This window comes from Bombina bombina, chromosome 2, assembly GCF_027579735.1.
Source record: "Bombina bombina isolate aBomBom1 chromosome 2, aBomBom1.pri, whole genome shotgun sequence".
In the NCBI taxonomy this organism is placed as follows: domain Eukaryota; kingdom Metazoa; phylum Chordata; class Amphibia; order Anura; family Bombinatoridae; genus Bombina; species Bombina bombina.
In genome coordinates this window covers 670,187,191-670,210,260 of record NC_069500.1, presented here as the reverse complement: position 1 = coordinate 670,210,260, position 23,070 = coordinate 670,187,191, and the positions used below count along the sequence as shown (strand labels likewise).

General features: G+C 41.9%; 1 protein-coding gene across 1 annotated transcript in view; it reads left to right on the top strand.

The window, feature by feature from the left end:
- The window catches only part of ACO1 (aconitase 1), a 212,609-nt gene that overhangs the window by 51,729 nt on the left and 137,810 nt on the right, over positions 1 to 23,070 (top strand). The window contains 1 exon segment of the mRNA XM_053702628.1: positions 13,053 to 13,169. Within this exon segment, the coding sequence (XP_053558603.1) occupies positions 13,073 to 13,169 (97 nt within the window). The 5' untranslated portion in view covers positions 13,053 to 13,072.

Below are 23,070 nucleotides of genomic sequence, written 5' to 3'. Positions count from 1 at the left end.
ATAGAGGATAGTTGTGCTTTTAAAGATCCTATGGACAAAAAATTAGAGGGGTTACTTAAAAATATGTATGTACACCAGGGCTTACAATGGCAGCCAGCTGTGTGCATTGCTACCGTCACTAGTGCGGCGGCATATTGTTGTGATGCGTTGTCTGATGCTATCAGGATAGGATAAAAGCTCATAAATTGGCTAATTCGTTTATTACGGATGCTTCCCTTCAGGTTTCTCTGTTCTAGCTCGCAGAGCCTTATGGTTAAAACCTTGGTCTGCGGCTGTATCCTCTAGGTCTAAGCTTTTAGCAATTCCTTACAAGGGGAAGACCTTGTTTGGACCTGGCTTGACGGAAATAATCTCGGACATTACGGGAGGTAAGGGTCACCTTCTCCCTCAGGCAAGAGAAACAAACAAAAGGGTCGACAGAGTAATTTTCGTTCCTTTCGAAATTTCAAGGGAAATTCTTCCTCTTCCGCCTCCAAGCAGGGACAGTCTAAACCTTAATGGAGACCCAATCAGTCCTGGAATAAGGGAAAACAATCCAAGAAGCCTGCTATTGAATCAGTCAGCATGAAGGGTCTGCCCCCGATCCGGGACCGGATCTTGTAGGGGGCAGACTTTCTTCTTTGCTCAGGCTTGGGTTCGAGATGTTCCGGATCCCTGGGCAGTAGAAATAGTGTCCCAGGGATATAAACTAGAGTTCAAAAGTTTTCCTCCCAGAGGCAGATTTCTGCTTTCAAGATTATCTGTAGACCAGACAAAAAGAGAGGCATTCTTGCACTTTGTAAGAGACCTCTCCGACCTGGGAGTGATATTTCCTGTTCCGATTCAGGCCTATTTTAGATCTCAAGAGTCTAAACAAATTCCTTAGAGTACCTTCCTTCAAGATGCAAACTATTTGTTCCATTCTCCCTTTGGTGCAAGAGGGTCAATTTATGACAACTGTGGATTTAAAGGACGCGTACTTGCATGTTCCCATTCACAGGGACCATCACAAATTCCTAAGGTTTGCCTTTCTAGACAGACACTTCCAATTTGTGGCTCTGCCCTTCGGTCTTGCCACAGCGCCCAGAATTTTCTCAAAGGTATTGGGTTCACTGTTGGCGGTGCTTCAGTTGCGGGGCATTGCAGTGGCGCCCTACCTGGATGACATCCTAGTCCAGGTGCCATCCTTACAACAAGCAAGATCCCACACGGAAATGTTGCTATCCTTCCTGTGTTCTCACGGATGGAAGGATAATTTGGAAAATAGTTCCTTGGTCCCAAAGACAAGGGTAACTTTCTTGGGAACCATAATAGATTCCCTATCAATGAAGATTTTTCTGACAGAATTCAGGAAATCAAAGATCTTCGATACTTGTCTAGCTCTTCAGTCCACTCCTCAGCCATCAGTGGCTCAGTGCATGGCTCAGTGTAATCGGGCTGATGGTGGTGGCAATGGACATCATCCCGTTTGCTCGGTTCCACCTCAGACCTTTGCAGTTAAACATGCTCAGGCAATAGAACGGAGATTATGCGGACTTGTCTCCTCGAATACTACTGGAGCAGAAGAAGAGACAATTGATTCTCTTCAATGGTGGTTGTCTCTGGATCATCTCTCCCAGGGAACCTGCTTTCGCAGACCATCTTGGGTGATTGTGACAACAGACGCCAGCCTTCTAGGATGGGGAGCAGTCTGGGGCTCCCTAAAGGCTCAGGGAGTTTGGACTCAGTCAAAGTCTGTTCTACCTATAAACATCTGGAGCTGAGAGCGATCTTCAATGCTCTTCTGGCCTGGCCCTAGTTAGCCTCGGTCCAGTTTATCAGGTTTCAGTCGGACAACATAACTTCAGTGGCTTACATCAATCATAAGGGAGGAATGAGGAGTTCCTTAGCGATGACAGAGGTAGCCAAAATAATTCAGTGGGTGGAAACCCACTCTTGCTGTCTATCGGCGATCCACATCCCAGGGGTGGACAGCTGGGAGGCGGATTTCCTGAGCAGGCAGATTTTTCATCCGGGGGTGTGGGAACTTCATCCGGCAGTGTTTTCCAGACTGATTCTCAAATGGGGTCAGCCGGAATTGGATCTCATGGCATCTCGGCAAAATGCCAAGCTTCCGAGGTACGGGTCGAGGTCCAGGGACCTTCAAGAGATACTGATAGACGCCCTAGCGGTACCTTGGACCTTCAGGCTAGCATACCTATTTCCTCCGTTTGCTCTTCTTCCTCGGGTCATTGCTCAAATCAAACAGGGGAGGGCAGACCATCTTGGGTGATTGTGACAACAGACGCCAGCCTTCTAGGATGGGGAGCAGTCTGGGGCTCCCTAAAGGCTCAGGGAGTTTGGACTCAGTCAAAGTCTGTTCTACCTATAAACATCTGGAGCTGAGAGCGATCTTCAATGCTCTTCTGGCCTGGCCCTAGTTAGCCTCGGTCCAGTTTATCAGGTTTCAGTCGGACAACATAACTTCAGTGGCTTACATCAATCATAAGGGAGGAATGAGGAGTTCCTTAGCGATGACAGAGGTAGCCAAAATAATTCAGTGGGTGGAAACCCACTCTTGCTGTCTATCGGCGATCCACATCCCAGGGGTGGACAGCTGGGAGGCGGATTTCCTGAGCAGGCAGATTTTTCATCCGGGGGTGTGGGAACTTCATCCGGCAGTGTTTTCCAGTCTGATTCTCAAATGGGGTCAGCCGGAATTGGATCTCATGGCATCTCGGCAAAATGCCAAGCTTCCGAGGTACGGGTCGAGGTCCAGGGACCTTCAAGAGATACTGATAGACGCCCTAGCGGTACCTTGGACCTTCAGGCTAGCATACCTATTTCCTCCGTTTGCTCTTCTTCCTCGGGTCATTGCTCAAATCAAACAGGGGAGGGCCTCGGTGATCCTCATTGCACTGGCTTGGCCTCGCAGGATTTGGTATGCAGATCTGGTGGACATGTCATCTCTGCCACCTTGGAGACTTCCGTTGAGGAAGGACCTTCTAATTCAAGGGCCCTTCCTTCACCCAAATCTAGTTTATCTGAAGCTGACTGCTTGGAGATTGAACGGTTAATTTTATCCAAGCGGGGCTTTTCAGAATCGGTCATAAACCTGTAAGTAGAAGGATTTACCATAAGATATGGCGTAAATATCTCTGTTGGTGTGAATCCAAGGGCTACTCCTGGAGTTGAGTTAGGATTCCTAGAATGTTGTCTCTTCTCCAAGAGGGTTTGGAGAAAGGATTATCGACAAGTTCCCTAAAGGGACAAATTTCTGCCTTATCTATTTTGTTACACAAACGTCTGGCAGATGTGCCAGATGTACTATCTTTTTGTCAGGCTTTGGTTAGGATCAGGCCTGTGTTCAAACCAGTTACTCCTCCATGGAGTCTTAATTTAGTTCTTAAAGTTCTTCAAGGGGCTCCGTTTGTTATCTTGAAAAGTTTTATTTCTTGTTGCTATTTTTCTGCTCATAGAGTGTCAGAGCTCTCGACATTGCAGTATGAGTCCCCTTACCTTATTTTGCATTCAGATAAGGTAGTTTTATGTGCTAAATTAGGATTTCTTCCTAAAGTAGTTTCTGATCGGAACATTAATCAGGAGATTGTTGTTCCTTCATTGTGTCCTAATCCTACCTCTCAGAAGGAAAGGCTTCTACACAATTTGGATGTGGTTCGTGCCTTAAAGTTTTACCTGCAGGCGACTAAGGATTTTCGCCAGTCTTCTGCCTAGTTTGTGCTTTTCTCAGGAAAACGTAAGGGACAGAAAGCTACGGCCACTTCCCTTTATTTTTGGCTGAAGAGTATCATGCGTTTTGCATATGAGACTGCTGGACAGCAGCCTCCAGAGAAAGTTACGGCTCATTCCACGAGGGCTGTTGCTTCCCAGTAGTAATTAGATGATCCTGGACTCATTGTGTCATTAAAAAGAAAAGAAAATTTATGCTTGCTGATAAATTTATTTCTTTTTTGACACCATGAGTCAACGGCCCGCCCTGATTTTGATAGACCGGTTGTTGGTTATTATAAACTTCAGACACCTCTGCACCTTGTTACTTCCTTTCTCTCCTTTACTTCGGTCGAATGACTGGGTTCGGAGGGAAGGGAGGGGATATTTAACAGCTTTGCTGTGGTGCTCTTTGCCGCCTCCTGCAGGGCAGGAGTGGTATTCCCAGTAGTAATTAGATGATCCGTGGACTCAGCTTGCCAAAAAATAAATAAATTTATCAGGTAAGCATAAATTTTCTTTTTTATAAATATTCAACATGGTAGTGAAAAGCATCATACATTTCTAACACAGAGTTCAATGATCCTCTTTAAAGGGACACTGAACCCAATTTTTTTCTTTTGTGATTCAGATAGAGCATGAAATTTTAACCAACTTTCTAATTTACTCCTATTTTCAAATTTTCTTCATTCTCTTGGTATCTTTATTTTAAATGCAAGAATTTAAGTTTAGATGCCGGACCATTTTTGGTGAACAACTTGGGTTGTCCTTGCTGATTGGTGGATAAATTCATCCACCAATAAAAAAGTGCTGTCCAGAGGTCTGAACAAAAAAAAGCTTAGATGCCTTCTTTTTCAAATAAAGATAGCAAAAGAACAAAGACAATTTGATAATAGGCAAAAATTAGAAAGTTGCTTAAAATTGCATGCTCAATCTGAATCACCAAAGAAAAAATGTGGGTTCAGTGTCCCTTTAAGCATTAGCAAATATACTAGCAATGGATAATACACCTGACCATTCAAATATTAACATTTTAACCTTCGAACTCTGCAAAATAATGGCAAAGGGGATTCCAGAAGTCCTTGCAATAAGTGATTAGAGTGTCTCAATGTATCTTTGTGGCAATGTCCATTTAATGTATATATAACCTGATTATGTATTAAAAATGAAAATACTTTTATAACATTTTGTCTTCACTGTCATCAAACAATTTACAGGGCAAATTTTAATGAGCACAGCATACTCACATATGTTATTCTCATAACTACTTTCTGCAAACACTGCACATTCATTTACGCATATATCAACCACGCATCACATTTATTGGTCTCCATGGTAACACATTTACTTAAAGGGCCATAATACCCAAATGTTGAAACACTTGAAAGTGATGCAGCATAGCTGTAAAAAGCTGACTAGAAAATATCACCTGAACATCTCTATGTAAAAAAGAAAGATATTTTACCTCAAAAGTTCCTCAGTAGCCACATCCCATTGTAAAGGATTTCTAAGCAGCATATTAGTATGTCTGTCCTGGGACAGCTGAAAGGATGAGCCTCGTGCACTCTCATATTATTTCCCTATTCAGATTAGGGAAGTTTACAATTAAATCTCATGAGAGTTAAGTCAAATCTCATGAGATCACAGTAAAAGAGTTCATGACCTCAGCACTGCTGATGCTGATTGGCTGCTGTTCATTTCTTCATTTTTTTTTACCTGCAGCTGGGAGCAGGTGAAGTATAACTTTCTTTCATGTAATTAGCAAGAGTCCATGAGCTAGTGACGTATGGGATATACATTCCTACCAGGAGGGGCAAAGTTTCCGAAACCTCAAAATGCCTATAAATACACCCCTCATCACACCCACAATTCAGTTTTACAAACTTTGCCTCCCATGGAGGTGGTGAAGTAAGTTTGTGCTAGATTCTACGTTGATATGCGCTTCGCAGCAGGCTGAAGCCCGGTTTTCCTCTCAGAGTGCAGTGAATGTCAGAGGGATGTGAAGAGAGTATTGCCTATTTAAATACAATGGTCTTCCTCTAGGGGATCTATTTCATAGGTTCTCTGTTATCGGTCGTAGAGATTTCTTCTCCTACCTCCCTTTTCAGATCGACGATATACTCTTATATACCATTACCTCTACTGATTCTCGTTTCAGTACTGGTTTGGCTATCTACTATATGTAGATGAGTGTTTTAGGGTAAGTAAGTCTTATTTTATTTATGACACTCTAAAGCTATGGTTGGGCACTTTATATGTAAAGTTCTAAATATATGTGTTTAAACTTATATTTGCCATGATTCAGGATAATCAGTATTCCTTCATTCAGACTGTCAGTTTCATTATTTGGGATAATGCATATGAATAAATATTTTTTACTTACCTTAAAAATTTTCAATTGACTTTTTTCCCTGCGGGCTGTTAGGCTCGCGGGGGCTGAAAATGCTTCAATTTATTGCTTCATTCTTGGCACAAACTTTTTTGGCGCAAAATTTTGTCATTTCCAGCGCCCTAGTTGACGCCGGAAGTTTGTTCGTGGTTGCGTCATTTTTTACGTATATGTGTAAGACTTTTTGTGCGCCAAAAAATGTGGGCGTCGTTTTTTCGGCGTCAGAGGATGTGGCGTCATACTTGGCGCCAAAATAATATGGGCGTTGTTCTTGGCGCCAATAATGTGGGCATCATACTTGGCGCCAAAAAATGTGGGCCTCATTCTTGTGTCTACCTTTTTTTCACATTATTTAAGTCTCACTTTTTCATTGCTTCTGGTTGCTAGAGGCTTGTTTATTTGGCATTTTTTCCCATTCCTGAAACTGTCATTTAAGGAATTTGATAATTTTGCTGTATATGTTGTTTTTTCTATTACATATTGCAAGATGTCTCAACCTGACCCTGGATCAGAATCTACTTCTGGAAAGACGCTGCCTGATGCTGGTTCTACCAAAGTTAAGTGCATTTGTTGTAAACTTTTGGTATCTGTTCCTCCGGCTGTAGTTTGTGTTAGTTGTCATGATAAACTTTCTAATGCAGCTAGTGTCTCCATTAGTAATAATCCTTTACCTGTTGTTTTTCCTTCAACATCTAATGTTCAGGATGTCCCTGTTAATGTAAAAGAATTTGTTTCTAATTCTATTAGGAAGGCTCTGTCTGTTATTCCTCCTTCCAGTAAACATAAAAGGTCTTTTAAAACTTCTCATATTTCAGATTAATTTTTAAGTGATCGCCATCATTCTGACTTATCTGTTTCTGATGAGGATCTATCTGGTTCAGAAGATTCTGCCTCAGATATTGACACCGATAAATCTTCATATTTATTTAAGATGGAGTTTATTCGTTCTTTACTTAAAGAAGTGTTGATTGCATTAGATATGGAGGAGTCTAGTCCTCTTGATACTAAATCTACTAAGCGTTTAAATTCGGTTTTTAAACCTCATGTAGTTATTCCAGAAGTTTTTCCAGTTCCTGATTCTATTTCAGAAGTAATTTCTAGGGAATGGAATAGTCTGGGTACTTCATTTACTCCTTCTCCAAGGTTTAAGAAATTGTACCCTGTGCCATCTGATAGATTAGAATTTTGGGACAAAATCCCTAAAGTTGATGGGGCTATTTCTACTCTTGCTAAACGTACTACTATTCCTACGGCGGATAGTACTTCCTTTAAGGATCCTTTAGATAGGAAGCTTGAATCCTAAGGAGAGCTTATTTATGTTCAGGTAATCTTCTTAGACCTGCTATTTCTTTGGCTGATGTTGCTGCAGCTTCCACTTTCTGGTTGGAGGCTTTAGCGCAACAAGTGTCAGACCATAATGCTTATAGCATTGTTAAACTTCTTCAACATGCTAATAACTTTATTTGTGATGCCATTTTTGATATCATTAGAATTGATGTCAGGTATATGTCTTTAGCTATTTTAGCTAGAAGAGCTTTATGGCTTAAATCTTGGAATGCAGATATGACTTCTAAGTCAACTTTGCTTTCTCTTTCTTTCCAAGGTAATAAATTATTTGGTTCACAGTTGGATTCTATTATTTCAACTGTTACTGGGGGGAAAGGAACCTTTTTGCCTCAGGACAAAAAATCTAAAGGCAAATACAGGGCTGCTAATTGTTTTCGTTCCTTTCGTCAGAATAAGGAACAGAAGCCTGACCCTTCCCCTAAAGGAACGGTTTCCGTTTGGAAACCTTCTCCAGTCTGGAATAAATCCAAGCCTTTTAGAAAGTCAAAACCAGCTCCCAAATCCGCATGAAGGTGCGGCCCTCATTCCAGCACAGCTGGTAGGGGGCAGGTTACGATTTTTCAAAGATATTTGGATCAATTCGATTCACAGTCTTTGGATTCAGAACATTGTTTCACAAGGGTACAGAATAGGTTTCAAGGTAAGGCCGCCTGTGAGAAGATTTTTTCTCTCACGCATTCCAGTAAACCCAGTGAAGGCTCAGGCGTTTCTGAAATGTGTTTCAGACCTAGAGTTGGCTGGGGTAATTGTGCCAGTTCCAGTTCTGGAACGGGGTCTGGGGTTTTACTCAAATCTATTCATTGTACCAAAGAAGGAGAATTCCTTCAGACCAGTTCTGGATCTAAAAATATTGAATCGTTATGTAAGGATACCAACATTCAAAATGGTGACTATAAGGACTATTCTGCCTTTTGTTCAGTAAGGGCATTATATGTCTACAATAGACTTACAGGATGCATATCTTCATATTCCAATTCATCCAGATCACTATCAGTTCCTGAGATTCTCTTTTCTAGACAAGCATTACCAGTTTGTTGCCCTTCCGTTTGGCCTAGCAACAGCTCCAAGGATCTTTTCAAAGGTTCTCGGTGCCCTTTTCTCTGTAATCAGAGAACAGGGTATTGCGGTATTTCCTTATTTGGACGATATCTTGGTACTTGCTCAGTCTTTACATTCTGCAGAATCTCATACGAATCAACTTGTGTTGTTTCTTCAAAGACATGGTTGGAGGATCAATTTACCAAAGAGTTCCTTGATTCCTCAGACAAAGGTAACCTTTTTGGGCTTTCAAATAGATTCAGTGTCCATGACTTTGTCTCTAACAGAAAAGAGACGTCTGAAGTTGGTTTCAGCTTGTCGAATCCTTCAGTCTCAATCATTCCCTTCGGTAGCTTTGTGCATGGAAATTCTAGGTCTCATGACTGCTGCATCGGACGCGATCCCCTTTGCTCGCTTTCACATGAGACCTCTCCAGCTTTGTATGCTGAACCAGTAGTGCAGGGATTATACAAAGATATCACAATTAATATCTTTAAATCCCAATGTTCGATCTTCTCTGACTTGGTGGTTGAATCACTATCGTCTAATTCAAGGGGCCTCTTTTGTTTGTCCAACCTGGACTGTGATCTCAATAGATGCGAGTCTTTCAGGTTGGGGAGCTGCAGGGGGTTTGGGAATTTCAGGAGGCAAAATTACCAATCAACATTTTGGAACTGCGATTTTCAGAGCTCTTCAGTTCTGGCCTCTTCTGAAGAGAGAATCGTTTATTTGTTTTCAGACAATGTCACAACCGTGGCATATGTCAATCATCAAGGTGGGACTTGCAGTCCTCAGGCTATGAAAGAAGTATCTCGGATACTTGTATGGGCGGAAGCCAGCTCTTGTCTAATCTCTGCGGTTCACATCCCAGGTGTAGACAATTGGGAAGCGGATTATCTAAGTCGCCAGACGTTACATCCGGGCGAATGGTCTCTTCACCCAGAGGTTTTTCTTCAGATTGTTCAAATCTGGGGACTTCCAGAAATAGATCTTATGGCCTCTCATCTAAACAAGAAACTTACCAGGTATCTATCCAGATCCAGGGATCCTCAGGCGGAAGCAGTGGACGCGTTGTCGCTTCCTTGGAATTATCAACCTGCTTATATCTTTCCGCCTCTAGTTCTTCTTCCAAAAGTGATTTCCAAAATTCTAATGGAACGTTCGTTTGTATTGCTGGTGGCTCCAGCATGGCCTCATAGGTTTTGGTATGCGGATCTCATTCGGATGGCAAGTTGCCAACCTTGGACACTTCCATTAAGGCCAGACCTTCTATCTCAAGGCCCATTTTTCTATCAGGATCTCAAATCATTAAATTTGAAGGTATGGAGATTGAACGCCTGATTCTTAGTCATAGAGGTTTCTCTGACTCAGTGATTAATACTATGTTGTAGGCTCGTAAATCTGTGTCTAGAAAGATTTATTACCGAGTCTGGAAGACTTTCATTTCTTGGTTCTTCTCATAAATTCCCTTGGCATTCTTTTAGAATTCCTAGAATTTTGCAGTTTCTTCAGGATGGTTTGGATAAGGGTTTGTCTGCAAGCTCTTTGAAAGGTCAAATCTCTGCTCTTTCTGTTCTTTTTCACAGAAAGATTGCTAATCATCCTGATATTCGTTGTTTTGTACAGGCTTTGGTTTGCATCAAGCCTGTCATTAAGTCAATCTCTCCTCCTTGGAGTCTTAATTTGGTTTTGAGGGCTTTACTGGCTCCTCCGTTTGAGCCTATGCATTCTCTGGATATTAAATTACTTTCTTGGAAAGTTTTGTTCCTTTTGGCAATCTCTTCTGCTAGAAGAGTTTGAGTTATCTGCTCTTTCTTGTGAATCTCCTTTTCTGATTTTTCATCAGGATAAAGGCGGTATTGCAGACTTCATTTAAATTTTTACCTAAGGTTGTGAATTCTAACAACATTAGTAGAGAGATTGTTGTCCCTTCATTGTGTCCTAATCCTAAGAATTCTATGGAGAAATCTTTACATTCTTTGGATGTAGTAAGAGCGTTGAAATATTATATTGAAGCTACTAAAGGTTTTAGAAAGACTTCTAGTCTGTTTGTTATCTTTTCTGGTTCCAGGAAAGGTCAGAAGGCTTCTGCTATTTCCTTGGCGTCTTGGTTAAAGTCCTTGATTCATCATGCTTATGTAGAGTCGGGTAAGTCCCCGCCTCAAAGGATTACGGCTCATTCTACTAGGTCAGTTTCTACTTCCTGGGCTTTTAGGAATGAAGCTTCTGTTGATCAAATTTGCAAAGCAGCAACTTGGTCTTCTTTGCATACTTTTACTAAATTCTACCATTTTGATGTTTTTTATTCTTCTGAAGCAGTTTTTGGTAGAAAAGTACTTCAGGCAGCTGTTTCAGTTTGATTCTTCTGCTTATAATTTCAGTTTTTTTCCATTATGAGATTAAAACTTTTTTGATTTGGGTTGTGTATTATTTTCTCAGCGGAATTGGCTGTCTTTATTTTATCTCTCCCTCTCTAGTGACTCTTGCGTGGAAGTTCCACATCTTGGGTATCTGCTATCCCATATGTCACTAGCTCATGGACTCTTGCTAATTACATGAAAGAAAACATAATTTATGTAAGAACTTACCCGATAAATTTAATTTCTTTCATATTAGCAAGAGTTCATGAGGCCCACCCTTTTTTGTGGTGGTTATGATTTTTTTGTATAAAGCACAATTATTCCAATTCCTTATTTTTAATGCTTTCGCTCCTTTCTTATCACCCCACTTCTTAGCTATTCGTTAAACTGAATTATGGGTGTGGTGAGGGGTGTATTTATAGGCATTTTGAGGTTTGGGAAACTTTGCCCCTCCTGGTAGGAATGTATATCCCATACGTCACTAGCTCATGGACTCTTGCTAATATGAAAGAAATGAATTTATCAGGTAAGTTCTTTCATAAATTATGTTTTTTACACAGAACATACTCTGCTGAACTGAGGAGATTGTGAGGTAAAATATATTCCTTTTTTACAGAGATGTTCAGGTGATATTTTCCTGTCAGCTTTTTACAGTTATACTGCATCAGTTTCAAGTGATTTAGCGTATGAGTATTATGTCCCTTTAAAGAGACATGATATTTTTTTTTCTTTCATGTGCCAGACAATTAAAAAAAAAAAAGTAAAACTTACTTCTATTATCAAATTTGCTCTGTTTTTGATGTTATATTTTGTTAGAGATATCTAGATAGGTAGTGTGTACGTCTGGTGCACTGTATGGCAGAAAATAGTGCTGCTATCTAGTGCTCTTGCTAATTTATAACATTTTTGCAAAACTGCTGCCATATAGGGCTCCATTTATGAAGCTGCAATCATGAGGGGGACGTTGCACATTAGCCGTTATGTCCAGTGATCAATGCTGGCAGCGTATTGCTACCTGCTAGACACGATGCTTGGCGGACAGGGGCGAAGATGTCCGCCCGATCTTTGTTAAATCTGAGCCATAGTGCTGCAGACAAGAAAAGGAAGAAAATGTGATAATAGAAGTAAATTAGAAACTTGTTTAATGTTGTATGCTCAAAATATATATTTTTTTATTTTATGTCCCTTTAATTATTACTGTAAAATTATTTTGACTTTATAAGAAGGTAGAGGGACCTGCACCTAATTGGGTACCAGTTGAGCAACAATTATTTGGAGCTGGAGGACAAGAAGCCTTGATATAAGATTTGCCAAACCAGAATAATTACATAATCTATATAATTTAAAATGTTGCTGTGTTCTGATTGTTTAGGGGGGGGCATTCAAAACATAAAGCACTTTGTCATCACCATAGAATCTACCTAGATTAAAGGGACTCTGAACCCAAATTTTTTTTCATTTGTGATTCAGATAGAACATGCAATTTTAAGCAACTTTCTAATTTACTCCTATTATCACATTTTCCTGATTCTCTTGGTATCTTTATTTGAAAAGCTAGAATGTAAGTTTAGATACCTGTCCATTTTTGGTGAACAACCTGGGTTGTTCTTGCTGATTGGTGGATACATTCACCCACCAATAAACAAGCGCTGTCCCGGGTCTAAACCAAAAATTGGCTGGCTCCTTAGCTTAGAGGCCTTTTTTTTTCAAATAAATATAGCAAGCGAACGAATAAAAATTGATAATAGGAGTAAATTAGAAAGTTGCTTAAAATTGAATGCTCTATCTGAATCACGAAAGAAGAAAATTGGGTTCAGTGTCCCTTTAAACTGTTGTAGACAGGGATTTGGGGGATTATTACATGATATCTCTCCAGTTAGTATTTGCACAAGCTTCCTCTGACTGTTTCTAAAATGAATGGTGCAAACCTTATGGTGACCTTCTGCTACATCTTATTAAAATGCGGAACACAAGGCCTGCAAAATGACAGAACAGCACTTGCGTTTCATATGGGGCAGACCTGCAGAATGTTGCACAAATGTTTGTTTTTTTTGCCTCATAACCTAAAGACTTGATTAACTGAAATTCTCAGATATTTACGGATTCATTCATTTAAAAACAATAGTAACTATATATTTTATAGTTGTTGATGGTTGTATTATTGTGTAGGCCGTGAATAAAATGATAATTTTAATAATATGTTTAATTTATGTTTTCTTTATTTATTTCAGGTGTGCCTGAGACCTTCACTATGAGTAACCCTTTCCAGCACCTAGCTGAGCCTCTTGACCCTGCTCATCCAGATAAGAAGTTCTACAATCTCAACAAGTTAAGTGATTCACGATACGGTAAGTAAACTTTACAAGTTCTAGTAATCTTTTACATACTTAGGTTAAGGTCTTCAGTCAAGAAAATGGCTTATGGAGACTATGTAATTATTTTCTTTGATTTAATACTTCTCAATAGATGACAGTAGAAGGTAAATAGTTGTATTCATATCCATATTGTCAATGCACATTTAGCTTTCCATAAGGTAATAACACACACAAAACACACAATTAAATTTGTGTCTTGAATTTAAAATGACTGTAAACCTAATTTTCTCCAACATAGGTGTGTCCGGTCCACGGCGTCATCCTTACTTGTGGGATATTCTCTTCCCCAACAGGAAATGGCAAAGAGCCCAGCAAAGCTGGTCACATGATCCCTCCTAGGCTCCGCCTACCCCAGTCATTCTCTTTGCCGTTGTACAGGCAACATCTCCACGGAGATGGCTTAGAGTTTTTTAGTGTTTAACTGTAGTTTTTATTATTCAATCAAGAGTTTGTTATTTTAAAATAGTGCTGGTATGTACTATTTACTCAGAAACAGAAAAGAGATGAAGATTTCTGTTTGTATGAGGAAAATGATTTTAGCAACCGTTACTAAAATCCATGGCTGTTCCACACAGGACTGTTGAGAGGAATTAACTTCAGTTGGGGGAACAGTGAGCAGTCTCTTGCTGCTTGAGGCATGACACATTCTAACAAGACGATGTAATGCTGGAAGCTGTCATTTTCCCTATGGGATCCGGTAAGCCATGTTTATTAAGATAGTAAATAAGGGCTTCACAAGGGCTTATTAAGACTGTAGACTTTTTCTGGGCTAAATCGATTCATTATTAACACATATTTAGCCTTGAGGAATCATTTAATCTGGGTATTTTGATAAGATTATATCGGCAGGCACTTTTTTAGACACCTTATTCTTTAGGGGCTTTCCCAAATCATAGGCAGAGCCTCATTTTCGCGCCGGTGTTGCGCACTTGTTTTTGAGAGGCATGGCATGCAGTCGCATGTGTGAGGAGCTCTGATACATAGAAAAGACTTTCTGAAGGCGTCATTTGGTATCGTATTCCCCTTTGGGCTTGGTTGGGTCTCAGCAAAGCAGATACCAGGGACTGTAAAGGGGTTAAAGTTAAAAACGGCTCCGGTTCCGTTATTTTAAGGGTTAAAGCTTCCAAATTTGGTGTGCAATACTTTTAAGGCTTTAAGACACTGTGGTGAAATTTTGGTGAATTTTGAACAATTCCTTCATATTTTTTCGCAATTGCAGTAATAAAGTGTGTTCAGTTTAAAATTTAAAGTGACAGTAACGGTTTTATTTTAAAACGTTTTTTGTACTTTGTTATCAAGTTTATGCCTGTTTAACATGTCTGAACTACCAGATAGACTGTGTTCTGAATGTGGGGAAGCCAGAGTTCCTTCTCATTTAAATAAATGTGATTTATGTGACAATGACAATGATGCCCAAGATGATTCCTCAAGTGAGGGGAGTAAGCATGGTACTGCATCATTCCCTCCTTCGTCTACACGAGTCTTGCCCACTCAGGAGGCCCCTAGTACATCTAGCGCGTCAATACTCCTTACTATGCAACAATTAACGGCTGTAATGGATAATTCTGTCAAAAACATTTTAGCCAAAATGCACACTTATCAGCGTAAGCGCGACTGCTCTGTTTTAGATACTGAAGAGCATGACGACGCTGATAATAATGGTTCTGAAGGGCCCCTAAACCAGTCTGATGGGGCCAGGGAGGTTTTGTCTGAGGGAGAAATTACAGATTCAGGGAACATTTCTCAACAAGCTGAACCTGATGTGATTACGTTTAAATTTAAGTTGGAACATCTCCGCGCTCTGCTTAAGGAGGTATTATCCACTCTGGATGATTGTGACAATTTGGTCATCCCAGAGAAGCTATGTAAAATGGACAAGTTCCTAGAGGTCCCGGGGCTCCCAGAAGCTTTTCCTATACCCAAGCGGGTGGCGGACATTGTAAATAAAGAATGGGAAAGGCCCGGTATTCCTTTCGTCCCTCCCCCCATATTTAAAAAATTGTTTCCTATGGTCGACCCCAGAAAGGACTTATGGCAGACAGTCCCCAAGGTCGAGGGAGCGGTTTCCACTTTAAACAAACGCACCACTATACCCATAGAAGATAGTTGTGCTTTCAAAGATCCTATGGATAAAAAATTAGAAGGTTTACTTAAAAAAATGTTTGTTCAGCAGGGTTACCTTCTACAACCAATTTCATGCATTGTCCCTGTCGCTACAGCCGCATGTTTCTGGTTCGATGAGCTGGTAAAGGCGGTCGATAGTGATTCTCCTCCTTATGAGGAGATTATGGACAGAATCAATGCTCTCAAATTGGCTAATTCTTTCACCCTAGACGCCACTTTGCAATTGGCTAGGTTAGCGGCTAAGAATTCTGGGTTTGCTATTGTGGCGCGCAGAGCGCTTTGGTTGAAATCTTGGTCAGCTGATGCGTCTTCCAAGAACAAGCTACTTAACATTCCTTTCAAGGGGAAAACGCTGTTTGGCCCTGACTTGAAAGAGATTATCTCTGATATCACTGGGGGTAAGGGCCATGCCCTTCCTCAGGATCGGCCTTTCAAGGCCAAAAATAAACCTAATTTTCGTCCCTTTCGTAGAAACGGACCAGCCCCAAAGTGCTACGTCCTCTAAGCAAGAGGGTAATACTTCTCAAGCCAAGCAAGCTTGGAGACCAATGCAAGGCTGGAACAAGGGAAAGCAGGCCAAGAAACCTGCCACTGCTACCAAGACAGCATGAAATGTTGGCCCCCGATCCGGGACCGGATCTGGTGGGGGGCAGACTCTCTCTCTTCGCTCAGGCTTGGGCAAGAGATGTTCTGGATCCTTGGACACTAGAAATAGTCTCCCAAGGTTATCTTCTGGAATTCAAGGGGCTTCCCCCAAGGGGGAGGTTCCACAGGTCTCAGTTGTCTTCAGACCACATAAAAAGACAGGCATTCTTACATTGTGTAGAAGACCTGTTAACAATGGGAGTGATTCATCCTGTTCCATTAGGAGAACAAGGGATGGGGTTCTACTCCAATCTGTTCATAGTTCCCAAAAAAGAGGGAACGTTCAGACCAATCTTAGATCTCAAGATCTTAAACAAGTTTCTCAAGGTTCCATCGTTCAAGATGGAAACCATTCGAACAATTCTTCCTTCCATCCAGGAAGGTCAATTCATGACCACGGTGGATTTAAAGGATGCGTATCTACATATTCCTATCCACAAGGAACATCATCGGTTCCTAAGGTTCGCATTCCTGGACAAGCATTACCAGTTCGTGGCGCTTCCTTTCGGATTAGCCACTGCTCCAAGGATTTTCACAAAGGTACTAGGGTCCCTTCTAGCTGTGCTAAGACCAAGGGGCATTGCTGTAGTACCTTACTTGGACGACATTCTGATTCAAGCGTCGTCCCTTCCTCAAGCAAAGGCTCACACGGACATCGTCCTGGCCTTTCTCAGATCTCACGGATGGAAAGTGAACGTGGAAAAGAGTTCTCTATCTCCGTCGACAAGGGTTCCCTTCTTGGGAACAATAATAGACTCCTTAGAAATGAGGATTTTTTCTGACAGAGGCCAGAAAAACAAGACTTCTAGACTCTTGTCGGATACTTCATTCCGTTCCTCTTCCTTCCATAGCGCAGTGCATGGAAGTGATAGGTTTGATGGTAGCGGCAATGGACATAGTTCCTTTTGCGCGCATTCATCTAAGACCATTACAACTGTGCATGCTCAGTCAGTGGAATGGGGACTATACAGACTTGTCTCCGAGGATACAAGTAAATCAGAGGACCAGAGACTCACTCCGTTGGTGGCTGTCCCTGGACAATTTGTCACAAGGGATGACCTTCCGCAGACCAGAGTGGGTCATTGTCACGACCGACGCCAGTCTGATGGGCTGGGGCGCGGTCTGGGGATCCCTGAAAGCTCAGGGTCTTTGGTCTCGGGAAGAATCTCTTCTACCGATAAATATTCTGGAACTGAGAGCGATATTCAATGCTCTCAAGGCTTGGCCTCAGCTAGCGAGGGCCAAGTTCATACGGTTTCAATCAGAAAACATGACAACTGTTGCGTACATCAACCATCAGGGGGGAACAAGGAGTTCCCTGGCGATGGAAGAAGTGACCAAAATCATTCAATGGGCGGAGTCTCACTCCTGCCACCTGTCTGCAATCCACATCCCAGGAGTGGAAAATTGGGAAGCGGATTTTCTGAGTCGTCAGACATTGCATCCGGGGGAGTGGGAACTCCATCCGGAAATCTTTGTCCAAATCACTCAACTGTGGGGCATTCCAGACATGGATCTGATGGCCTCTCGTCAGAACTTCAAAGTTCCTTGCTACGGGTCCAGATCCAGGGATCCCAAGGCGGCTCTAGTGGATGCACTAGTAGCACCTTGGACCTTCAAACTAGCTTATGTATTCCCGCCGTTTCCTCTCATCCCCAGGCTGGTAGCCAGGATCAATCAGGAGAGGGCGTCGGTGATCTTGATAGCTCCTGCGTGGCCACGCAGGACTTGGTATGCAGATCTGGTGAATATGTCATCGGCTCCACCATGGAAGCTACCTTTGAGACGAGACCTTCTTGTTCAAGGTCCGTTCGAACATCCGAATCTGGTCTCACTCCAGCTGACTGCTTGGAGATTGAACGCTTGATCTTATCGAAGCGAGGGTTCTCAGATTCTGTTATCGATACTCTTGTTCAGGCCAGAAAGCCTGTAACTAGAAAGATTTACCACAAAATTTGGAAAAAATATATCTGTTGGTGTGAATCTAAAGGATTCCCTTGGGACAAGGTTAAGATTCCTAAGATTCTATCCTTCCTTCAAGAAGGATTGGAAAAAGGATTATCTGCAAGTTCCCTGAAGGGACAGATTTCTGCCTTGTCTGTGTTACTTCACAAAAAGCTGGCAGCTGTGCCAGATGTTCAAGCCTTTGTTCAGGCTCTGGTTAGAATCAAGCCTGTTTACAAACCTTTGACTCCTCCTTGGAGTCTCAACTTAGTTCTTTCAGTTCTTCAGGGGGTTCCGTTTGAACCCTTACATTCCGTTGATATTAAGTTATTATCTTGGAAAGTTTTGTTTTTGGTTGCAATTTCTTCTGCTAGAAGAGTTTCAGAATTATCTGCTCTGCAGTGTTCTCCTCCTTATCTGGTGTTCCATGCAGATAAGGTGGTTTTACGTACTAAACCTGGTTTTCTTCCAAAAGTTGTTTCTAACAAAAACATTAACCAGGAGATTATCGTACCTTCTCTGTGCCCGAAACCAGTTTCAAAGAAGGAACGTTTGTTGCACAATTTGGATGTTGTTCGCGCTCTAAAATTCTATTTAGACGCTACAAAGGATTTTAGACAAACATCTTCCTTGTTTGTTGTTTATTCCGGTAAAAGGAGAGGTCAAAAAGCAACTTCTACCTCTCTCTCTTTTTGGATTAAAAGCATCATCAGATTGGCTTACGAGACTGCCGGACGGCAGCCTCCCGAAAGAATCACAGCTCATTCCACTAGGGCTGTGGCTTCCACATGGGCCTTCAAGAACGAGGCTTCTGTTGATCAGATATGTAGGGCAGCGACTTGGTCTTCACTGCACACTTTTACCAAATTTTACAAGTTTGATACTTTTGCTTCTTCTGAGGCTATTTTTGGGAGAAAGGTTTTGCAAGCCGTGGTGCCTTCCATCTAGGTGACCTGATTTGCTCCCTCCCATCATCCGTGTCCTAAAGCTTTGGTATTGGTTCCCACAAGTAAGGATGACGCCGTGGACCGGACACACCTATGTTGGAGAAAACAGAATTTATGTTTACCTGATAAATTACTTTCTCCAACGGTGTGTCCGGTCCACGGCCCGCCCTGGTTTTTTAATCAGGTCTGATAATTTATTTTCTTTAACTACAGTCACCACGGTATCATATGGTTCTCTCCTATGCAAATATTCCTCCTTAACGTCGGTCGAATGACTGGGGTAGGCGGAGCCTAGGAGGGATCATGTGACCAGCTTTGCTGGGCTCTTTGCCATTTCCTGTTGGGGAAGAGAATATCCCACAAGTAAGGATGACGCCGTGGACCGGACACACCGTTGGAGAAAGTAATTTATCAGGTAAACATAAATTCTGTTTTTTTTTCTATTTATATGATATATTGGCAATCAAACTCTATATATTGAAAAGGGCTGTATACAAAATTAAAGTTTTAAAAATAATAAATTTCTTCTGTTATGTGTGATCAGTCCACGGGTCATCATTACTTCTGGGATATAACTCCTCCCCAACAGGAAATGCAAGAGGATTCACCCAGCAGAGCTGCATATAGCTCCTCCCCCTCTACGTCACTCCCAGTCATTCTCTTGCACCCAACGACTAGATAGGATGTGTGAGAGGACTATGGTGATTATACTTAGTTTTTATAACTTCAATCAAAAGTTTGTTATTTTACAATAGCACCGGAGCGTGTTATTGCCTCTCTGGCAGAGTTTGAAGAAGAATCTACCAGAGTTTTTACTATGATTTTAACCGGAGTAGTTAAGATCATATTGCTGTTTCTCGGCCATCTGAGGGAGGTAAATAGCTTCAGATCAGGGGACAGCGGGGCAGATGAATCTGCATTGAGGTATGTAGCAGTTTTTATTTCTGAATGGAATTGATGAGAAAATCCTGCCATACCGTTATAATGACATGTATGTATACTCTACACTTCAGTATTCTGGGGATGGTACTTCACTGGAATTACTCTGTAAAAAGTACATTAAACCTTTTAATTGGTATTTATTATGTTAAACGTTTTTGCTGGAATGTAGAATCGTTTGCATTTTCTGAGGTACTGAGTGAATAAATGTTTGGGCATTATTTTTCCACTTGGCAGTTGCTTGTTTTAATTGTGACAGTTTCGTTTCTCTCTCACTGCTGTGTGTGAGGGGGAGGGGCCGTTTTTGGCGCTCTTTGCTACGCATCAAAAATTTCCAGTCAGTTACTCTTGTATTTCCTGCATGATCCGGTTCATCTCTAACAGAACTCAGGGGTCTTCAAACTTCTTTGAAGGGAAGTAGATTCTCTCAGCAGAGCTGTGAGATTTATATATTGACTGTGATTAAAAACGTTGCTCTGTTATTTTTACGTTTCAAATTTAATTATTGTTACTTTACTAATGGGAACAAACCTTTGCTAAAAGTTGTGTTGTTTTCAAGGATTGATGCTATAACAGTTTTTCAGTTCATTATTTCAACTGTCATTTAATCGTTTAGTGCTTCTTTGAGGCACAGTACGTTTTTGTTAAATAAGATTGTAACCAAGTTGCAAGTTTATTTGCTAGTGTGTTAAACATGTCTGATTCAGAGGAAGATACCTGTGTCATTTGTTCCAATGCCAAGGTGGAGCCCAATAGAAATTTATGTACTAACTGTATTGATGCTACTTTAAATAAAAGCCAATCTGTACAAATTGAACAAATTTCACCAACAGCGAGGGGAGAGTTATGCCGACTAACTCGCCTCACGTGTCAGTACCTGCATCTCCCGCCCGGGAGGTGCGTGATATTGTGGCGCCTAGTACATCTGGGCGGCCCATTACAGATAACATTACAAGATATGGCTACTGTTATGACTGAAGTTTTGGCTAAATTACCAGAACTAAGGGGCAAGCGTGATCACGCTGGGGTGAGAACAGAGTGCGCTGATAATACTAGAGCCATGTCTGATACTGCGTCACAGCTTGCAGAGCATGAGGACGGAGAGCTTCATTCTGTGGGTGACGGTTCTGATCCAAACAGATTGGATTCAGATATTTCAAATTTTAAATTTAAATTGGAGAACCTCCGTGTATTACTAGGGGAGGTTTTAGCGGCTCTTAATGATTGTAACACTGTTGCAATACCAGAGAAATTGTGTAGGTTGGATAAATACTTTGCGGTACCGGCGAGTACTGACGTTTTTCCTATACCTAAGAGACTAACTGAAATTGTTACTAAGGAGTGGGATAGACCCGGTGTGCCGTTCTCACCCCCTCCAATATTTAGAAAGATGTTTCCAATAGACGCCACCACACGGGACTTATGGCAAACGGTCCCCTAAGGTGGAGGGAGCAGTTTCTACTTTAGCTAAGCGTACCACTATCCCGGTGGAGGATAGCTGTGCTTTTTCAGATCCAATGGATAAAAAATTAGAGGGTTACCTTAAGAAAATGTTTGTTCAACAAGGTTTTATATTGCAACCCCTTGCATGCATCGCGCCGATTACGGCTGCGGCAGCATATTTGGATGGAGTCTCTGGAAGAGAACCTTAGTTCAGCTACGCTGGACGACATTACGGACAGGCTTAGAGTCCTTAAACTAGCTAATTCATTCATTTCGGAGGCCGTAGTACATTTAACCAAACTTACGGCTAAGAACTCAGGATTCGCCATTCAGGCACGTAGGGCGCTGTGGCTAAAATCCTGGTCAGCTGATGTAACTTCTAAGTCCAAATTACTTAATATACCTTTCAAAGGGCAAACTTTATTTGGGCCCGGTTTGAAAGAAATTATCGCTGACATTACAGGAGGTAAGGGCCACGCCCTGCCTCAAGACAAAGCCAAAGCTAAGGCTAGACAGTCTAATTTTCGTCCCTTTCGGAATTTCAAAGCAGGAGCAGCACCAACTTCCACTGCACCAAAACAGGAGGGAGCCGTTGCTCGTTACAGACAAGGCTGGAAACCTAACCAGTCCTGGAACAAGGGCAAGCAGGCCAGGAAACCTGCTGCTGCCCCTAAGACAGCATGAATCGAGGGCCCCCGATCCGGGACCCGGATCGGGGGCAGACTCTCTCTCTTCGCCCAGGCTTGGGCAAGAGATGTTCAGGATCCCTGGGCGCTAGAGATCATATCTCAGGGATACCTTCTAGACTTCAAATTCTCTCCCCCAAGAGGGAGATTTCATCTGTCAAGGTTGTCAACAAACCAGATAAAGAAAGAAGCATTTCTACGCTGTGTACAAGATCTGTTATTAATGGGAGTGATCCATCCGGTTCCGCGGTTGGAACAAGGACAAGGGTTTTACTCAAACCTGTTTGTGGTTCCCAAAAAGAGGGAACTTTCAGGCCAATCTTGGATTTAAAGATCCTAAACAAATTCCTAAGAGTTCCATCGTTCAAAATGGAAACTATTCGGACAATCTTACCCATGATCCAAAAGGGTCAGTACATGACCACAGTGGATTTAAAGGATGCTTACCTTCACATACCGATTCACAAAGATCATTACCGGTATCTAAGGTTGCCTTCTTAGACAGGCATTACCAGTTTGTAGCCTCTTCCATTCGGATTGGCTACGGCTCCAAGAATCTTCACAAAGGTTCTGGGTGCCCTTCTGGCGGTACTAAGACCCGCAAGGAATTTCGGTAGCTCCGTACCTAGACGACATTCTGATACAAGCTTCAAGCTTTCAAACTGCCAAGTCTCATACAGAGTTAGTTCTGGCATTTCTAAGGTCGCATGGATGGAAAGTGAACGAAAAGAAGAGTTCTCTCTTTCCTCTCACAAGAGTTCCATTCTTGGGGACTCTTATAGATTCTGTAGAAATGAAGATTTATCTGACAGAAGACAGATTAAACAAAGCTTCTAAATGCATGCCGTGTCCTTCATTCCATTCAACTCCCGTCAGTAGCTCAATGCATGGAGGTGATCGGCTTAATGGTAGCAGCAATGGACATAGTACCCTTTGCACGTCTACATCTCAGACCGCTGCAATTATGCATGCTGAGTCAGTGGAATGGGGATTACTCAGACTTGTCCCCTACTCTGAATCTGGATCAAGAGACCAGAAACTCTCTTCTATGGTGGCTTTCTCGGCCACATCTGTCCAGGGGGATGCCATTCAGCAGGCCGGACTGGACAATTGTAACAACCAGGACGCCAGCCTACTAGGTTGGGG